Source organism: Pholcus phalangioides, unplaced genomic scaffold, assembly GCF_987345545.1.
Source record: "Pholcus phalangioides strain wild (caught in Gottingen) unplaced genomic scaffold, Ppha-v1.0 ptg000014l_1, whole genome shotgun sequence".
In the NCBI taxonomy this organism is placed as follows: Eukaryota; Metazoa; Arthropoda; class Arachnida; order Araneae; family Pholcidae; genus Pholcus; species Pholcus phalangioides.
Genome location: NW_028301607.1, coordinates 18,438,377 through 18,456,934, shown reverse-complemented (window position 1 = coordinate 18,456,934; position 18,558 = coordinate 18,438,377). Strand labels below are relative to the sequence as shown.

General features: G+C 39.0%; 1 protein-coding gene across 4 annotated transcripts in view; it reads right to left on the bottom strand.

Moving 5' to 3' along the window:
- The window catches only part of LOC149078233 (uncharacterized), a 575,966-nt gene that overhangs the window by 24,542 nt on the left and 532,866 nt on the right, over positions 1 to 18,558 (bottom strand). For all 4 annotated transcript variants that reach the window (XM_089241835.1, XM_089241837.1, XM_089241838.1 and 1 more), the window contains 2 exons: positions 4,206 to 4,347; positions 2,690 to 2,958 (listed from right to left, as the gene is read on the bottom strand). In XM_089241835.1, coding sequence (XP_089097961.1) covers positions 2,690 to 2,958; positions 4,206 to 4,347 — 411 coding nt within the window. The remainder of the gene's footprint in view (positions 1 to 2,689; positions 2,959 to 4,205; positions 4,348 to 18,558) is intronic.

The window sequence follows — 18,558 nt, the reverse complement described above, 5'->3', positions numbered from 1 at the left end:
GCCTGTGAAATCATCCTTAAAAAGAATGAAATAATTTGATCCTCCCACCGATTGAACAGACATCGGTCCACAAAGATCACAATGAATTAGTTCACCTGGGATAGTCGATTTGTGTTCCCTTCTTGTGAAAGATAGCTTATGTTGCTTTCCATACTGACAAGCCTCACAAAAGAATTTTTCGGCATCAGAAAAATTAATATTTTCTTTCAAAATATTTCGTTCACATAGCTCTTTAAGAGCTTTCATATTTATGTGACCAGTTCTTTCATGCCATAATTGCAAGTCGTTGTTACTTGTAATATTTACCTCATCACTAAATATGACTTTGAAAAGCATTTTATACAAATTATTTGCAGTACGAATACCTTCAGCAATTAATCTATTGTCATTATAAATTTTCACATAGTGATTTTTTTTAATTATCTTCATGTTCCTGGCAGCCAGTACACCTTCCGACAGTAAATTTCTTTTCAGACCAGGGACATATAATACTTCATGGATCTCCCCATTATTCCATGTACCATTCACGAATTTCTTAATCAAAACCTTACCTTTACCAAGAACGGGTAATTCAGTGTTGTTGCCGAGCTTAATTTGACCATCTGCCTCTTGATAATCACTAAGACACTTTTTAATACACGTCATGTGAGCAGATGCGCCACTGTCAAGAATCCACTTATTTTCACCTGATTGAAGAGCACTGGAGACACTTTCAGCACTGAGCAAATCGTGATTCACATCGGTAAAATTGGACGCACCATCATTTTTGGACGAACGACGATTGAAGTCGTGCTTTCGTTGTTTACATTCGGAGGCATAGTGCCCTTTCCTTCGGCAAGAATAACAGATCACTTTCGACTTGTCGAGACGCTTTTTGGATTTTTCACGACTCTGAAAATTTTTGTTTTTCGACGAATAGTACTTCTTCGGCTTAGAAACTGAGACACACGCAGTTTCACTCTGTTCGTTGCGCGAAATCGAAAGCTCTTCATCGATGAGACGTGCCGTTAGATTGGCGACGGTTTGTTTACTTGAATCCATAGACAACCAGGCTTGACGAAAGTTCCTGTATTTTGTCGGCAAAGTACTTAGAATTTTCGTTGTGATTGTAACATCACTCACCTTTTCACCGGCGTCCGTGATTTGACGAGCGAGGTTTTCAACTTTCGCTATATACTCCACAGCTGACTCGCTGCTTTCCATTTTCAGCTGATGAAATCTGTCCAGCAATAACATTTTGTTGAAGGCGGACTTTTGCTGATAAATCGAGTCTAGTTTGTCAATCATTTCTTTGGAGGAACGACAGTTCTGCACCAAGGATATCTGGGTCATCTCCATCGCCGAGGTGATAACAAACATCGCTGTTGCGTCAGCTTTCTCCCATCGTGCGAGGACAGGACCTACATCCGGTTTAGCATTCTTGCCTACAACCACGTCGTAGACTCCTTTAGCTTTCAACGCACAGTTCACCAAGAACTTCCATTGAGAATAATTCGAGCCGTCGAATTTGTTGATTGACGAAATCTCAACTGCAGCCATCGTGGTAATCGAAACGTAAACTAGCGGATTCGGAAACTATAACTTGTTCACAAAGAACATAAATCCCTCAAAACTTACAATTAACTTGTCAACAGGGGCTGGGGACATAACCTATGAAAATTATGAAACTAATTCATAGTCAAACACATTGACTGGGCGCAGGGAATCCCGTAATATAAGTTTAATTGTATAGAGAGATAGACAGATACAACCGTACAGCATGGCCGCGTAAACAAGACTGATAGTTGCCACTCATATCAAAAGTAAATTGTACAAGATAAACAGAAGAGTTGCCATTCTGTAAACCAGCAGAATATAAAACTTCAACAGAATCCGACATGCGCAGGTGGAGCAATGGTTAGAGCACGGGATGAGCGTGCCGAAGATTGTGTGCTCGATTGGATGGATGGATGGATGGATGGGGATGGGGATGGGGGGGGGGAAATCTCAGATGGATAAAATACCCGAAGTTTTTCCCTTCCATTTTTGCTGCCATTTATTGATTTACTAAAAATGTTTTCATTTATATTCTGATTTAATCAAATGTGGTTCAGGTACATCAAGATGACAATAATAACGGCTCGCGAAGCTGGGCCTTGGTATGAATTACTGATTCACTAAAAAATGCTTTCATTTTTCGTTAATTATCTTCGAAATTATCTTTCGCCAAAAACGGCGTGCTAATGCCACTTGTGTTACTAAGAATATAAGGACTGTAATTACACTGCCCGGTCATATACACAACTAACGAGAAATTAATGGGAAAATGAAAGTGCGAATCACTCACGGCCCGGTGTGTTAGGGACCGGCGGTTGAGAAACACTGCCCTAGAATGACTTCGTCTATGATAAAACTTAATCCCCACGTGTCTCATAAATAAAAAGTACTGCCGAACGCCCTTGTCAACAGCTTGCCTGTTACAAGATCTGAAAAATAGAACGGTCTGAAAATTTATTAAACTTATTTTGACGCCTATTGGTATTTGTTACCCCTACGATCAACATTTTAGTTTGTTTTTTCTTCAGAGACTCTAGGCAGTGTCATTTTAGTTTTTCTGAACTTTAAAATGACTCTCCTATCATTTACTTTTTGAAAGCAAGCCCCGAATGTTTTATATAGCTCAGTGGGAAGGAAATTTTATCAAATCTACCTGTGAGTTCCTAATGAAGGTGGTGATCTTGATGATGGACTCTGGTTACACATGCGATGAGTTAGCATATCCGCTACATAACAATCTGCTTCTATAGCATTCACAGATGGTATAGAAGGAGTGTTAGCACATGATGTAGATGATGATGGCGATGTCACAATACAATCTGGTGTAGCAGCTGGAGTAGGTGTAGATGTAGGAGTTGTAGGTGTTCCCCCCAGAGCAGTCGCTGCACTCAAAAATGACATGTTGCTTTCAGCTAATGCAGCCTAGAAGAAGGGAAAAAGTGTGTATCATTTGGAGCCATAAAGGGATTTCACAATTCTGGATCATAAATTGTAAAATCTACTCACTGAAGTACATACAGTGAGGAGAAAAATAAAATAAAAAATATGTTTTTAAATGCTGTTTGGAGGAAGTTATTGCATCGAATTGAATTCATTATGCACGCTCATGCTACATTAGTAAGAATAACAAAAATGAATAAATAAATAAAACAAAATGAATAAATAAATAAAACAAAATGAATAAATAAATAAAACAAAATGAATAAATAAATAAAACAAAATGAATAAATAAATAAAACAAAATGAATAAATAAATAAAACAAAATGAATAAATAAATAAAACAAAATGAATAAATAAATAAAATAAAAATAAAAATAATGATCATAAAAATAAATAAATAAAATAAAATAATAATAATAACTTTAGTAAATGTGTGTGTGTTATTGTTATTAGTCATGAGTGGCTAAAAAATAAAAAGTAAGTTATTTTCAATCATGTCAATGCATAAATTATGTATAGTTTAACCGCATAGGATCTTGGGAAAATGAAATTAATATCATGTACTAGAGTAATGCATTACTACTACTACTACTTAACCGTACAAGCACTTCGTAATTGTTTCCCTAGGGAATTTCTAACAAATTCGTTAAACGAAGGTTCGTTTTGTGTGTGCGTATATGCGAGGCCATAACGCATTTATGGTGTTAGAGTTGGGCTTGTTTAGTGTTATGGTGGTACTGCCATCTGCTTTCCATATTTTGAAGTGGAAATGGCAAAATTTCATGTAATGTAAGTATCGGCGTTGAACATGATCTCTGCAGAGAGATCAATAACACAACAGCAAAACTTCGTTAATCCGAACTAATTGGGATCGAAGTTCATTTTTTTAACATGATTTAAAAAAAAAAAATTAATGACAATGGTAATGCAACGTACTACATTAGAATTAAAGACGTAATAATTCTATTCAACAATGGCCATTGTAATGAGCTCAAGATCACGAGGCATAAAAAATGTTTGTGGTCCCTTTCAAACTTCCGTAAAAATGCTTTCAGCGATTAGCGAAATAATATCCATAAATATGTAAATAAATACATAGATGATACATAAAAAATTCTATGAACTGTATCTTTTTGTGTGAACCAAATATTTTGATGGAACATGTACACATAGTTATATCTCCACAAAGTGGCGTTTAATATGTTAGCACATTATACACGCATTGTACCTGCAGTGAAGCATTGAGAGTGTCTCCATACAAAACAGGTGTGTGCTGGGAAGGCATAGTTGGTGGTGATCCCATGCTGCATGAGTTGTGCATTTGATTCAAACTCTGTGGAAGAAGTGCCTGAGGAGAAAGTTGCAAGCCACTGAAAGAATCAAGTGAATGATAGTATCAGGAGGGTCAAGAAAGGAACACTAAACCATAAATACAATTTATGGTTTATAATTTTACTATCGCACTGAAAAGAACCAAGATAAATACCGTATATACTCGTGTATAAGCCGACCCCCCTTCCCCACTTCGGGACCACCAAAACCGCAATAAATTGAAAACCCGTGTATAAGCCGACCCCCAAAAAATACGTGCATTTCAGAGAAAAAAAAAATCTTATATTTTCATGCAAAATGAAAATATAAGCTTACAGAAATTTACAATAGAAAATGGTTTAAACTTTTTAATACGTTTCTTCTAAGTGTCCAAGCTCATGGAAATCCATCAGATCATCATAGGGAATGCGGCATCTTCGTTTTTATCTTCTCATCTGGGCTGTCATCGCCATTGTCACTTTCAAAGAGGATATCATCTTCAGTTCCATCGCATTGCTGATGCAACACTTTTTGAAGGATCGGTTGATAATTTCGGTGGAAACAGAATTCCACGCCTCATGTACCCATTGCCACCATAGACTAAAGATATAATAGACCGCGCACGCTATTCATAAAACTTGTCGAACGTGAAGAAAAGATGAACAGTATTGTCGGGGAAAGAACAGGTTCTGCGCTATTACATTTGGCTCGTTTTCGCAGAACATAGTGATTTCGTGTTAATGCTAGGATGTTGTTGTAACGAAATTTGACTCGATCGAGTTGATGAAAACTTTCCTTCATTTCTTCAATGAATTTCATTCATTCTTTTGTAAAATATTTAGGGAATGAGGGATTCGAAAAAAAAAATCAGTTCTATATAATATAAACAAATATTGAAAAACGAAATTTTTTTATTTTCCAAAAGGGATAATTCCTTATAATTTAAGACTTTTGAGTTTTTAAATCCTATTATATATAACCTATCTCTTATATATACAGCCTATTTCATTTATATATTTTTAAATATTCTCTTCTCATTCACTTTGTCACTTTTAATTTCGAAAATTTATTTTAACTAGGGGTTATTAAAACATAAAAATTATCTTCCAAGAACATTAAAATTACTTTAATCATACATTCATTTTGAGTATATAATTATAATGCATCATATTATGTTATGTAATGTAACACATTCGCACTCATACCATATTCAGTCATGAAATATTTAAATAATAAGTAAAAGTTTCATTTCCAACATTCTTGAAAAAACTTTTTATAACCTCATCACATAAAAATGACACACTTAAAATCACACTTACATAATATTTCAGGAATAAAATGAATTTTTCAAGAAAATTGCATTATCTCTCATAGTCAGTACTTTTCTAAATTATAAGAAATGAAATTTCGTGTAGCGTATATATGTAATAATTTAGAGTACGTAAATGTATGTTACATGTCACATATGTGTAACCTCTTCGCTCCAGAAGTATACATATGTGAATCTTCATTTTTTTTTAGGCATTAAGTAGTTTTTAGAATGATTCTTTCATTCAGTTAACATCTGAGGTACACAGTGACTTCAGATCTTAACTCAGATGGTCCTAATGAAGATATTGACTGAAAATTAATTAATCAATTAATTACTTGATTTTTGTTATTTGAGGGCAATTTCACATACAACAAAAACAAATTAATCAATAAAAAAATTTCTTTTCTGTAATAGTTTTATCTCAGGCGTGAAGAGAGGTAAAAATACTATTTTTAGAGGTAGTTATACATACCATTGCAAAATTGCCATTGTCTAGAGGGTGCGTTTTCATTACATTCTATTTAAATAAAATATTTGCCATAAAGTCCTCATTCTGAAAAGCGTATTTTCTTCAAGTTGAGCGAAACTCGAATAAACTCACTAGCTCGCCAAATCTCGCCAAATCTTGTGGAGACGTATATTTCAGTTAAAAGTTAATAAAACTCATTACTTCAATCATTTATTGCCAAAAATTCTATTAAAACATTTAATAATGGCTCATAACATTTGAATTTTACCAAAACTTGGAACTTTAATTGAATTAAATCCAAAATGGAATCGTAAAAAACTGAGCCTACGTCAGAAATCCATTGAATCGTCAATTTAATATTCCAATTTTTAATTTATAAGAAGGGGAATAAACAAAAAAGTATTCCCTTGTGAAAGGATACTGGTCCCCCTTTCCTAAACCGTTCAGAACATCCGAAAGCTGCGCAAGTGTTGGCCATTCTAATCAAAAATAAGACAGCGCGTGTCGATCGTCATACGAATAGCCATAAAGGCGCGTTTACACACACCGTTTTATCGTACGTTCTGGGGTGGACCAAACCGGTCTGAAAATCGTGTCATTTTTTGGGGGTGTCTACACGTAACGATTTTTCAACCGTTTTATCTTGCGATCCAGCCCAGCTTGTGACTGTTGATGGATGTCCACAATGGAAGACGCGCTCTTGCTATTCACTCTTTACCTCCTTACCAATTATATCAGTTGTAGAAGAGCAGGAAGAAAAATAAAAGAAATCGCAGGTCAGAGACATAAGAATCGATGAAGTGGACGGAACATAATATAAAATCAAAATACAAAAAAAAAAAAACAAAAAAAAAACCCCGAACTATTCACAAAAAACGAAAATTACCCAACAAAAAAAACGTTGGCGCACTGCCATGGGTGGAGATACGCCTGGGGGGGATGCACCCCCAGCGTCAAAATTGAAGTCGACAGATATAATGTATATGCGTATGTATGAATGGCATCATCATCATGCTCCCCCCCCCCAGACTTCCAAGTCTATCTCCGCCTATGCGCAGGGCAAGAAAAATACGTACAACTGAGGTCGGTAAAAGGCAAAAAGTGCCCTGAAATATGCCTTCTGATACGGGGATTTTATAGACTCCTTTGAATGGACGCAGACCATTTCAACTTTCGGGGGTCGCCGAGAGATGTGCAAGAAGTTTGACCGTTTTCTTCGTAATTGTTTACTTAATCCGAGGTGGCCTCGGTCCGATCCTCCTCGAATTATCGAGAGACTACCGTAACTCTCTACTTGAGTTAAAATACCACTTTCAGAAGTTTCTCGATAAGCAAAATGGATTATGGCGTGCAAAACATTTCGTACTGCCCTCAGCCTGAAATTCCGTATCTACATAAAAAAAGTTTTAGGTGCCAAATACTGATCAAAAAGGTTTTTGACCAGTTCAGCAATTGCAGATCGCAAAGTTATAATTAAAAAAAGTACTTTATTTATACAGCCAAACACGGTTAAAATGATATCGAAGATTCTGCGAAATTTTTTTGGTACAAACGATTCGTCCTTAGTAGAGCCCGGAAGTTCAGGCAAAATGCCATAAATGCTTTTTTTTACTTATTTTTAAACTTTTCCAGTAAAAATGCCTTTTTTGAAATTATCGTGCTATAAATGCCTTTTTTAACAGTTTTGTTTATTAGTGAATTTCAGAGGCATAATCTGTAAAACTTGAACATTATGGGCATTGAAAGCTTCAAAAAAAATCGCTCTTTTTAAAATTTCACCAATCTCAGTATTACTTATCGTCAGAAAGCCGCCCTCCCCAGCCCCATTTAGACGCAACTAAGTGATCTGAGAGATTGGTGTTGGCATGTATTAATATTGCTTTGACCGGATGATATTAGCCGTGAATGATTTTGTTTCAGATGAACGCAGTCCGTGTTAGAAAAGCGAAGGAAAGTTAGAAATTTGTTTCTCCTCACAGGCTTCATATAATATGTCTCGCTCAGGCATTGGACTGCGTTGTATGTGTATAGTGGACCGATGATTGTCCGAAGAGGTCTTGAATTGACAACATGGCTTATGGAAGGCGGAATAGGAGCAAACAGGGCTCTGGGGCCCCATGTTGTTTGGCTTTATTTTTTGCACCATAAATGCGCTGCAAACAACCATGGTTATTTATTAAACATGCACATTTAAAATCGATTAAATTGACAAGAGTTCCCCCTCATGGGTGTGACAGATGCGGTCATGCAAGGCCCCACGCTTGAAGTAGTCTTGTATACGTAGTAATATAAAAATATTTTTTTTCTTTTTACAAAAATAGAACACGATAGCCATGTTTCAACTATAGAAATGATAATGATTATTCAAAATAATACGACAAATAAACGAGAATCATTCGCAACTCGAGATAGCTCCACAGATCATTATCCCTACCGATCCCGCGTCTGGTAATCATGGCCCTGGAATTGGCCTAATCCTGACGGTCTAGTAACATTTTATTTTTGACTTGAAATCCATTTAACTTAAATAATAATGCAGTTATTATACATTGTAATTAAAATAATAGACGGATTAAGTACAATCGATTTTTCAGCTATTTTTTGGGCCCTCAATACCTTAGTTTTTAGTTATTTGTAGTTTTTTTTTCCATTAAAATTATGTCTTTTTTTGTGCCTATTTTATTCATTTTTAGTGCCTTTTTGCCTGCCTATTTCGACCATCTTTAGTGCCTAAACTTCCGGGCTCTAGTCATTACAAGCGAGGCTGACGTACTTATTTTTTGGATCAAAAATGTAATCAGATGAAATCAAATATAATGTAAATAAAGTGTTCATTGACCATAATTGATCTAGAACAGTACGGTGAATTGGGATCATAAATACGAGACATCACCAATTTTTGCTAAAAATATAACCGATTGTAGGTAGAATTATCGAAAATTGGAAAAATGGAGAATTTTCTTAAAAAGACATGCCATAAAAACAAAAGAAAGAGTGACAAAAAAATGAATCGTTGTAACCGAGGGCGTTGAATTTCTTCGACGTTGTAAGCAAAAGACCACCGATCAGCAAAAGACAACCGTGACCCTCTATCAACACCGGGGATCTACCGAATACCGTGCACCTGTGGTCAGGTATATATTGGAACCACAAAAAGATTTGTGGCCACGAGAATAAAAGAGCACGAACGATGCTGCAGAATGGGCCAAACAGAAAAGTCGGCGGTGGCAGAGCATGCGCTTTACGACAACCACAGTGTACAGTTCAGCAAAACACAGGTAATAGCTAATGTTGACCATTTCTTCCCACGAATCTACAGAGAGGCTATTGAAATATACAAGCACAAAAACAGCTATAATAGAAGAGAAGAAACTTTGAAATTGAGCAGATCCTGGACACCAGCTCTCAGAAGAACAAGAACCTTCCCCTTCAAGGTCCAGCAGCAGAATGACGACAACAGCCAATCAGATAACTCCACATCTCTCGGCCAATCGGGTTCTACCAGCATAACAACTGTTTACAATACGCTGCCAGCCATAGAATCAACTGACCAATCGCAAAAGAATAGTGTAGTTCAAGCCACTTATGTGCATAAATACAACCTGAGATTCCGGAAAACTTTTCAATCAATCAACAATCGCGCCCCAGATCCTGAAGGGGACGGTCGTGTTTCTTGCTCGCTCCAACTAGGGAGCCATTTCTTTTTTCATTACAGGTCCAGACATGGCTAGGACAAAAAAGAAGCCGAGGCAAGCTGCAGCCAAGCCAGCGCCTGCTGCCGTGAAGAAGCACCACTGCCTACTGCATCACGAATCCTTTGCTAGGAATTCAATTGCATGGCGAAAATTCTTCACGGAAGTGGACTGTACTCGGCGGGAATACAAACTTCGCTCCAAGGAGGAGACAGCGAATGACCCCCATCTCCAGAGCCAGGCCGTGATTCTTCTCATAGACGTCTCGACGAGCATCAACTCCAGGATCACCACCGAGATCCGATGCGAACTTGAACGACAATTCTTGGAAATTGTTCAATCTCATCGAACATCGTCGTATGAGAATGATGTCGTGGTCAGGCTAAAGGACTTCGAGGGAACCTCATGTCTCCTCTACGAAGACGAACCGTCAAATGAAACCCTCCCGGATCAGGCCTTGCCAAATCCGCCCGAGGTCACCTCTATTTTCAGATCTCAATGTCCGGGTGCTGTTACACAGACACCCGAGGTAATCGCTGCCAAAGAACCGACGCCTCTCCCGGACGCTGAATCTTCCTCCCAGCATCTGGAACTACGAGACAAACCCGTCCCGTATGCCCCTACTGAAGGACGTATGGCATCCCCTCAACCAGACAGAGATCCAACGTTCCCGTCTCAGGACACATCTGTTCAGCCCAAGATCCCTGAAACGTCGCCCATTGGTCCAGCGCCCTCCGACAGCCAACCAGAGCAAGGCTCTGAGGCCTGGTCAATCATGGTTGACAGCAAGGGAAATTGGTTCGGCATAGATGCTCATCTATCCGAAATTTGCACTGAACATTTCTCCGCGACCATAATAGATGGTCAGATCAAAATTTCTTTTCAGGAAAAAAAAAGACTTTCTGGCGGCAAAAGACTGGCTACACAACGAAGGGCTCACACCCAAGCCAAAAGAAAAACGCTCAGGTTTCTTCACAGTCCTCCTCAGAGGTCTCGAGAGAGCAGCCAAAGCCACCGACATAAAGTCGGCCCTCGAAACCCTAGGTTTCAAAATAAGGAAAGCCGAACTCTTCCGCAAGGCAAATCCAACCAAGCCAGGCGTTTGGAGAATCACGCTCCCTAAAACCGAACAGAATAGGAAAATTCTGCTTCTAAAAAGAATTCATCATCTTGACATCACAGTGGAGCGGTACATCCGGAACTTCCACACATTCCAGTGCCACCGGTGCCTCGGATTTTCGCATTTTGCGGCAACCTGCACACTGCCATACAGATGTGTCAAGTGCACGACCTCCCACGAGCCGGGAAAATGCTGCAAGGTGCCGGGATCCGATCCACCGGAGTGCGTCCTGTGTTCCGGACCGCACCCAGCCAACTTCAAAAAATGTCCAGTCTTTCTCGAAATTGCGTCGCAAAAAAAAAAAAAAATAAAACCAAGACCCAAGGAGGAAAATCCATCATTCCCTCCCTTTCTTTTTCCAGGAGCAACCGGCACTCTTCCAAGTCTGTGCTCCCAGTGAAAGTTCTGGCCAAATTTGAACTTTACCTAAAGGACAAATCGACACCTCCGCCAACGGCCACTACCAGGGGACCCCCCGGCCTTAGGGCAACCGGGCCACCCCCGTCCAGACCTCCGACAGCTAACTCCAGTCGAACCGTCTCGCCAGTTCGCCCGAGAAGTGAGTCGAGATCGCTTGGAAAAGTAATAGATGACTTCACCTCCATCGTTAGCGACATGGCTGCCGACAACATCATGGATGGACTTGCGCTCGACGAACTTCGCTCCTTTTTCCATCAAGCGGAGCGACTGAAAAAAAGATGGACGCTGGAGATAACTTAGGCCTATTCTAAGTTATCAAATCTCCCTTTATTTTCCTGGTATCCTCTTTCCAAAAATTCAAAAAAAATTTTCTTCAAAAAAACTTTATAATTAAAAAAAAAAAAAAAATCTTTTTTATTTAACTAACATTTATTTTATTTCTTAACACTTTTCCCTATCGTCTAGGAACTTTGCCTTCCCATATTTTATCTTTTCAGATCCTGGATAGCAGAGAGGTCCAGCCAATCCCAGGGCTCGAAGCAGCGGTCCAATCACCGAGGTCCAGTCTCTCCGGCTTTCTTCAACAGCTATACTTCTTCACTAAAACGACTAACTTTTGGGGTTGTGACGGCATTATTCAGCTCCGCTCTTCAGAACCACTCTTCCAAATTCATCTCAGCGCATATTCCTGTCGCATTGTCTACTAAATTTTTATCCCCCGGCACTATTGTGCAACACTGCAAAAAATTACGAAATTTAAACTTCATTAGCGGATTCGACCCAACTTTGACCATGGCCCTTGGGTCAGGAAATTTATTTCTTGGCCCATTGACTTTTAGCTGCCAGGCCTTTCGTAAGCCGCTGTAATAGCCCTGAGGGCAGGACTCGGCGAGAAATTCCTTGCATTCCGCAAAACTTGACTTCAGGCCTTTCGTAAGCCGCTGTAATAGCCCTGAGGGCAGGACTCGGCGAGAAAATCCTTGCATTCCGCAAAACTTGACTTTGATCCAGTTTATCAATTCTCCTGATGATGCCAACCACTAGTGTTGGGGAAACGTTGAGAACCAACTCAAACGGACGACGGTCTTCGAACCCGAAAAAACAATTTTTATCAAATGATGGCCGCGAAAACCTTATCAACTAGTTGTAAGCAACGTTCATGAAAATTCTTCTGTATGGGAATTAGTCATTCCGCCAAGAATTGTTGTTATAGAAAAATTGTCATTGAAACCGCGATCGTTATAAATAAGTCTGAATGGGAAAAATAAATTCAGGAAATTAAAATAAAATACAATGGATCCCGCTTATAACGTTTTTCAAAAAAAACCGCCATGAGGAAACGTTGTAAGCGGGAAAACGCTTTTAACGGGAAATCTCAATTAGAATTACCTAGACCCCCAAAATTAGTTGCATCAAGCGGGAAAACTTTATAAATGGAAACGTTATAACCGGGATCGACTGTACACGAAAATTCATTCCATAAAAAAGTGTGCCAGCAGGGAAAAAACTGACGACAAAACGGAAACGCGTTTACACGCACCCTTTTATCGTAGGATTTCACGGAAAACTATTGCTCGGCCACCAGATTTTTTGACGCGACCTTGAACCACTTGACCTTCGATTTTTCCGTCTACACGACACCATCTTATCGCAGACACTCCCTCTTTTCCCCAAAACGGTGCGTGTAAACCGGCCTTTAAGGAAAGCATTGCCAACGAGATTCCCAGACCAGCCTTTTGACCGGAGTCACGTGACTCCGGATCTTTGCTTCACATAGTAACCCCTCGCGCGCTCTCTATATTATTCTTACTCTGTGATTGCCACACTAAGCCAATGTCAGGTTTCTTCAAGGCACTACTTTTTCGTAGTTTCTTTATCATCGGAACTCATCCATTCGGATCCACAAATTCCTCAAATAGTCTTTGAGAGGCTTGCTGATGCTCACATCTAAACTCTGTACAATCAACACTAGCCACCACCATCCAATGATGTGTTGGATTTCTTTATTTTATTTTATTTCTATATTTACATTATCGGTTCTGTGGGGTTGGAACATATCCCATACCAATAATGCCGGTTTGTCGAACACTGCTACAAAATTGACTGATTGCGAGGGGTCGATATTTTCTCACCAAAAACTAACCCGAGTATAAGCCCTTGGGGAACGAATTTTTCCACAAAAAAACTCGGCTTATACACGAGTATATACGGTATACAATAGGTTTTCTTTCAACTGCCTGAATTTACGTCTTATAACACTACATTCATTGCTGACGAAAACTGAAATAAATTAATAAAATTATCGATGTTTCGCAAATACAGTGGAATACGGTTTAACAGCAATTCACATAACGAGCAAAAATTTTGAATTCCTTTTTGACTCGGTTAACGAGCGGCATTACGAGCAAAAAATCTGCACTTTGTTCATTTGAATCGCTAAATCTAAAAAAAGGGGTCATATCACATTTTCTCAAGTTTTCAGGAGAGGCAAAAAACGTATATCTTCTCCAATAATTTTTTTTAGTAAAAAATTTAATTGCAGTGTCTGTGGAATGCATTTAATGAAGCCCTGAGAGAGGATTTTAAATTTTTATTACTTAAGAATAGCCACGAGAGAGTAAAATCTGATACGGCCATGACCCCTTTTTACAATTAAACATTTTAGCGCCCCAATTCTCTAATGAAAAGTCTCAGGAAAACACATAAATAAACAAATGTAATGTAAGCAATGAAACAAACTTTATTTAGGCTTTTTATACTATACAAACTTTCTATTAGACGGGGATCAAAAGTACTCCTCTTCCGGTTGCCTCTAATGAGTTAATGGTGGGTGCACTAAAAATCTGGTACCAAAAATTGTTATACTCCATTGGGATGTATTTTTTGTTTTATTCAAGTCATCCCTTTTACTTTGGTTATTGGAAGTTTTGTCGAAGAATAAGCTTTGCTTTGAAGTATTATAAGTGGTACACCAAGTTTTCTTAGTGGGAAGTTTCGTGAGCCAATACTATTGACGTATTATTGTAAAATTCGCTTCTTCAGTAAGCTGGTGCTTTCACATGTCCCTTTCCATAACGCTGATGAAGTGGGACGAAATAAACAAGACATGTTGTGATGAGAAAGGGGGGGGGGAGGGTCGGCCGCCAAAGGCTGCAGGGGCGCAGAGCCCCTAGTATATATATATACCATTTTTAGTGTATTTTCAAAAGCTCCCCTCCCTCGAATGACGGCCCTGGGTTTGTCAACACGTTGATGGATTAGCAGGGGTTCTTAAACTGTGCGCGCCAACCTTCGTCAGGGGTGCAGCTTCGCAGTGGTCAACTGCTCTTCACATAGGCGTAAGGCAGAATTTTCTCGGGGAGGGGGGGGGGTTCAAATTTGTTTTTCCTTCTGGGGGGTTTACGTTTTTTTCCGGCAAAATAACACTATAATCTTGGCTTAAGGGGTGGGGGGGGGGGGGTTAGAAATAATGAACATTTCACACACAATACATATTTTTGTATTTCTTAAAAAATCGAAACCAGTTGATTGCAGCATCCGTGCGTTCATTGAAATTGGTTATGCACAGAACATGCCGGTTATAAGCAGTGCCGTCGTAAGGCATGGGCCCACCAGGGCAAGGACCGTGGGACCTCAAGATAAAAAAGGCTTCACAAAAGTGAGATGTGGTTGAGATTTTCGGGAATTTGCCTGGTAGGGCCTCAGAAAAATCATTTGGCCCTTGGGCCCATGATGCTCTTAAGACGGCCCTGCATATAGGAGGAATCTGTAATTCTGGGATTACATAAATAATGGATCCACACTGATAATTTGTGCTTAACGACCACGTGTACATTTATCGCTAATAATAATCATTTTCATAATGATACGCTGGCCATAAAAAAATTACGGTTTCATCATCGAGGTGTATGGATAACTTCTCGCTTCATCTCATTAACGGTGATATTTTCTTTTGAAAGTATCGAAATTAGCTTCTGCGGATTGTAGGCATGTATTTTTATTCAGTGTCTAACTAATTGTATTGTCTCTCTATCTTGATTGAAGTATAATTATTTCAATCTTTATACATATTGTGCAATGATATTCAAAACAACGGTTTGATACAAGAAGTCATTAAAAACATATATAAACAAGACTTGTAGTCTTTTGAGGATTAACGCGTTTATTGCAGCGCTTCTGTACCTTTTTTGATCCACGGAGCCCTTTTCCGGTATGTAATTTCTATGGCGGAGGCCAGACACCTATTTTTTTTATTTATTCATCAAAGTTTCTGACTTATTTTTATTATTCAAAAATATTAATTATTTTTTTCAAATTTACTGGTTTTTTTATTTATTTTCCTCGAGTGGCCGCGGAGCTCCTGGGAGTTTACACGGAGCCCTAAGGGATCTGCGGGGCACTGGTTGAGAACCGCTAGTTTATCGGAATCCTCCAATATTGCCAAACTGATTGATTTGGCATGAACAGGCTGGTAGGGTTACTAGTTGGCGAGATGTCACGTTTCCCGCTCAAAGGCTTTTCTTCTTTACCCTTCAGAACGCCTGCGGTCATTTTCGCTCTCCTTCGCCTTCTCAGTATGTTAGGGAACATCGATGCTGATCTCGATGTATTTTCTCTTTTGAAATCGCTCTCTTTGTTCGACTCCCCAGTAATGTGTTCGGCCTAAGAATATTCAGGGGAAAAATTCCCTGCTCATGCCAGTATCATCGTTGTGAGGAAAAGAAATGATCAGGCTTAGAATTGGCCATTTCCATGCCCCATATTCAATCACATTCAATCACGATGCGGTATTTGTGAGCCAATCAGGAAGATTCTACGCCAAAATAAGAAGAAAGGAAATAGGATGATGTGTTTCAAAATGTGGCAAACTTGTTTGGTAGACTGAATGACGTTTATGGCAAACAGTGCAGAGGCCTTCTATCTCAAGGAGGTGCTGGGCTAACCCGTGGCACGGCCATGGTATCGGACACGAACGCTTTTCAAAAATTATAGGCTGCCAAACCCATATTATTAGTGTAGTCCTCTTAAAATAATAACTGTGTCATGGCTTTTTATTCAACGCGTTTTCAATCTTTAACTAAAATTTAATAAAATAAAAAAGTATTTTGATTAAATAGGGTAAAACTTGAATTATTCATTCTAAAAAAATTTAGAACTCAAAAGAGTGGCACACTGGAATTTTTAGGAAAATTAGAAGACAGTCGCACAATATTTAGCAGGAACGCTGAGAATGCTAATGTCCCGTAAAAACAGGACGTATGGTCTGAGTGTTACAATTCTTAGAGTAATGCGAACGTCGTAAATAATCATGATTGTGGCACGGCTTGTGGGAAAAGGTTGGCCACCCCTGTCATAGGACCTTAACTAGAGGGGGGACAACTGTCCCGGGCGGAAAAATTTAGGGGGCGGCAGTTTTAGGTGGGAACAAAGAACACCATTAAAAAATGATCGAATTTTACAGTTGTGCTGGCGGTAAAAATCCTAGTTACGGCCCTGGGTGATCAGATAACATTTCATCCATGAACGAGACTTAGCCGGCACTTTCCAACTGTTTGGTCACCACGCTCTCCAGATTTGAGTGCATGTGATTTTTTGGGGTTGTGGAGTATCTAAAAGCTTTGTCTTTCGTGATAATGTGGCTACTTTGAGAGTTCTTACAGATAGCATATCGCGGCACGTGCGCCGCGCGGAACATTTACACTGGCACGTTGTGTTCAACTGTTACGAATACTATTTGAAGGCTTCAAATGGTGTCAGGTAATGGTAACAAGCATATTGAATATCTCTTGAAATGATTTAATGAATTTTCCACTGTGCATGGAAAGGGCGGAAACAAAAAGCATAATATTATATTTGGAGCGTTTTGTAGTTGGAAAAACACCATCTCTTAGTGAAACTTTGAAGTATTTTTATCAAACGAATCTGTCTTCCATGGTCTTATTGAGATATCCTGAAAATTTGACTGCATTCGGGCAAGTAATTTTTCTCAAAACTACTTGTCCGAATATAAGTAGTTTTTCTCAAAAACTGCTTATACATTTAGAGTACACGGGAACTTCTATTATAAACGGCCTGTTTGTGGAAAGTAAGTACGCGTAAAAAATGCATTATACTAGTGTTTGTTGGACGATCGAAAAGAGGCTCCCTAGCTTAATTTTTAATTAATAACAAGCAAGAGATATTACAAAACATTAATACATGTTTGTATAAGATGGAACTTTGTCGTTCTTCACATATTTTCGGGAGTAAATAAGTTTCCGTGGGAGTGAGAACGCTTTAGACAAAGGTCTATCACACTTAATGAAGGAGCCATACAGCACTATATCAATACAGCAGAGCCGGAACTAAAGCGGGAAAATTTTGGGTGGAAACAAAAAACATCGTGAAAAATCGTCAAATTCTACAGTGCTCACAAAAATTCAGTTACGTTCCTGAGATGCAGGTATAGTACCTACAATTGTACAAGTGCTACATTACCTAGTACAGATATTACCCCTACAATCCTTCATCAACATTGAGTTATCTTTAGTCATCTTGGGTAACTACTGAAAATTAATGACTGACATATCATCATCAATGGTACATCAATCATGAAACGTTCGTCCCCATGCTGAGCAGCCGTCACTCATCTCTGCCTTGGGCTTCGTTCTTTAGTTGGTTATAGCTGGAGAACTGGAGAAACCACGAGACACCCAGGCTCTGTCACAAGAAGCAACGTAAACACTTCGGGCATCATACCGGAACCAGGGCATCTCCGGTAAAACCAAAATTTATTGATACGTCAAAGATTACATATAGTGCAAGGAAATCAAAAATTATGCAAATCGAAGAATCAAATTGATCAAGTTAAAATCAAAGTGCAACGGGCACGGAAATAAATAATCATTGTAAGTTGCATAAAATCTTATTGCAAAAGGCGCAGTCAGGAATTTGATTCATCAAGGATTGTATGACAGAAGAGCAGAGAACCCATTTCGCTCGGGCAGTTCAATATACTCAGTCTAATTCGCTTTTGATCACTGTTGAAGATCTTTTAAAATTTCTCCGGACTTCATTAATTAGATTTGGGGATCATTCTGCTCCTCGCTTGCAAACAGTGTCACCAGCGCACTGTCAGGGTGCAGACGATCTCTTTAACGGCGCTGGTACCGGAGTTACAGGAGCTGGAGGAGACGAATCCCTTATCTCCTCAGGATGTTCCTCAAGGAATTTCACCATTTTTCTTATCTTTTCTTTTGATTTCTCTCGACGTAGTAT